Source organism: Genypterus blacodes, unplaced genomic scaffold (assembly GCF_046128005.1).
Source record: "Genypterus blacodes isolate CSIRO-AG114 ecotype Tasmania unplaced genomic scaffold, CSIRO-AGI_Gbla_v1 ptg000056l_1, whole genome shotgun sequence".
Classification (NCBI taxonomy): domain Eukaryota; kingdom Metazoa; phylum Chordata; class Actinopteri; order Ophidiiformes; family Ophidiidae; genus Genypterus; species Genypterus blacodes.
The window spans coordinates 55,592-57,500 of NW_027466868.1; the positions used below are offsets into that span (position 1 = coordinate 55,592).

Here is a 1,909-nt window from a genome sequence, read left to right on the forward strand (position 1 = left end):
GTTGTTTCTGAATATGGTCACCCGACCCTAGTGCAGGAAGGAGACAACCGTGGTGTAGCGACAGTTTCCTGACAGTATTCTTGCGGCCTCAGCGAACTGTGCAGCGGCAAAATGGTGTCAGCTACAGTGGTGTTTCTCCTGACGGTGGCCGCTGTCTCCAGAGAAGCTGCAGCGGAAAGAAAACTGGTCTATGTGACCGTGGTGAGTACGCGACTACGGATCATATGCTGCCACTGTACCGAACAGGGTTAATGATTACATAGGTCCAGCGATTTGTTTACTATCCTGGTTGACATACATATTCGACTGGATTTGTTTACTTTGTGCAATTAAGTTTGGGCTCTTCTGCGGAATTCGGCTTACTAAAACGGACCCAAGCTTCATGTTTTACTTTTGATTTGGGACACGATTCACTTTGCTTCACCCCACGAAAACAGTGGTTCAAAAAGGAGGCGAATCCATTGAATTGATCGTAGCTACGTACATTAACTGAATGGAATTTGAGGAAACAATCCAGTATTTCCAAACACCAACAACGATGTTTGGTTGGTGTTCGCTGTGTCAGGAACGCCATTACGATCATACACCACCAGTGTCTCCATGGTGTCCTCACATGTCCCATGGAGACCTTTAAGTTAGACTCCCTGATGGGCACCTTAACATTCAGCAATCGGCCTTTTTGTGGTGGTTGCACAGTAATTACCGCCACCAGAAATGGTTTGTCGGTGGGAGGGATGGAGGTCATGAAGTCGGTGACCTAAAGCTACTTCTGGTGATGGCGAACAATCACATTTCACAACCATCTCCCCTTTTTCGCGTCGCACAGGTGGAATCTGTCAGGGATGTGAGAACGAGGACGAAGTCATGTACGCCCTAGTTAAGACCGCAGCATCATCAATCTGGGAAGGCACACTGTTAAAATATGAGGAGGAGGCAAAGGTCAGGAGGTGAAAGGGTGCAGCTGATGGCCCACCAGCTGCAACACAGAGGTCACAGTGAACTTTCTCCTTTTATATCAGCTGTTTAGTTAACGGTTATTCGCTGCCGTCAGTTGCCTTATCAACGAGTCCATTGGGCACATTACACCCGGTGCATGTCAGTGTTCTGCTGATAAGAAAAGGCATTTTAAGCAGAGTTTATACAATTCCAGTTATTCTAGACAGACCTGTCACGCATGTGTGAATGTGGGCGTGTTCTCCCAACCCAAACTGGTCTCCGGGGTAAATTGTATATTGACTGATCTATCCTCTTGTCTTGTCTGTCTTTGGTTAAGACCTTTCTTCACTTCCCATCTCAAAGCGGATTTTACTAACTTGCACAAGTCGGCTTCCTGTTTTTTACTCCAATGACAAATCTTGTGTGCGTGGGACATTTGGACGGATCACAATGTTCATCAAACCACATGTTGTTTAGCTGTAATCAGGTTCCCCGGGCAAATCAGGTCATTGAGGATGTTGTGTGATATGTCGCCCTCCACTCTCCCCGCCAGCTGTTTCGTCACGGTGACAGATCACCAATCAAAAACTTTCCCACCGACCCGCACCCGGAGAGCGCCTGGCCTCAAGGCTTCGGGCAGCTGACTCAGGTACGACAAATTCACTCTTGTCTGTGAGGTGAAGAAGAAAATCACATTCATGACCGCACGTTGGTTGCATGGAGTCTCGAATGTCAACAAGGTCATGGGATTGCAAGTAAATAACTTCCCCCTCTCTGTCTGTGTGTGTGTGCGTGTGTATAGGAGGGGATGAGGCAGCACTATGAGCTCGGACAGTTTCTGCGGAAGAGATACCAAGGATTTCTTAATCAATCCTATGACAGACACGAGGTAGACAGAGGCTGCTCAGGTCACATGATCCATACAGACACACGGAAGAACGACAGCATTACTCTTTTCTCATGCGTGTTGACT

At 47.5% G+C, this 1,909-nt stretch overlaps 1 protein-coding gene across 2 annotated transcripts in view; it reads left to right on the top strand.

The window, feature by feature from the left end:
- Nucleotides 1-1,909, top strand: part of acp2 (acid phosphatase 2, lysosomal) — a 5,916-nt gene continuing 4,007 nt past the window's right edge. Inside the window, exons 1-3 of one of the 2 annotated variants that reach the window (XM_076152528.1) lie at nucleotides 1-201; nucleotides 1,490-1,585; nucleotides 1,739-1,825. In XM_076152528.1, the coding sequence (XP_076008643.1) occupies nucleotides 112-201; nucleotides 1,490-1,585; nucleotides 1,739-1,825 (273 nt within the window). In that variant the 5' untranslated portion in view covers nucleotides 1-111. Of the gene's footprint in view, nucleotides 202-1,413; nucleotides 1,586-1,738; nucleotides 1,826-1,909 lie in introns of both variants that reach the window. The other variant, XM_076152529.1, reaches the window with a different exon arrangement.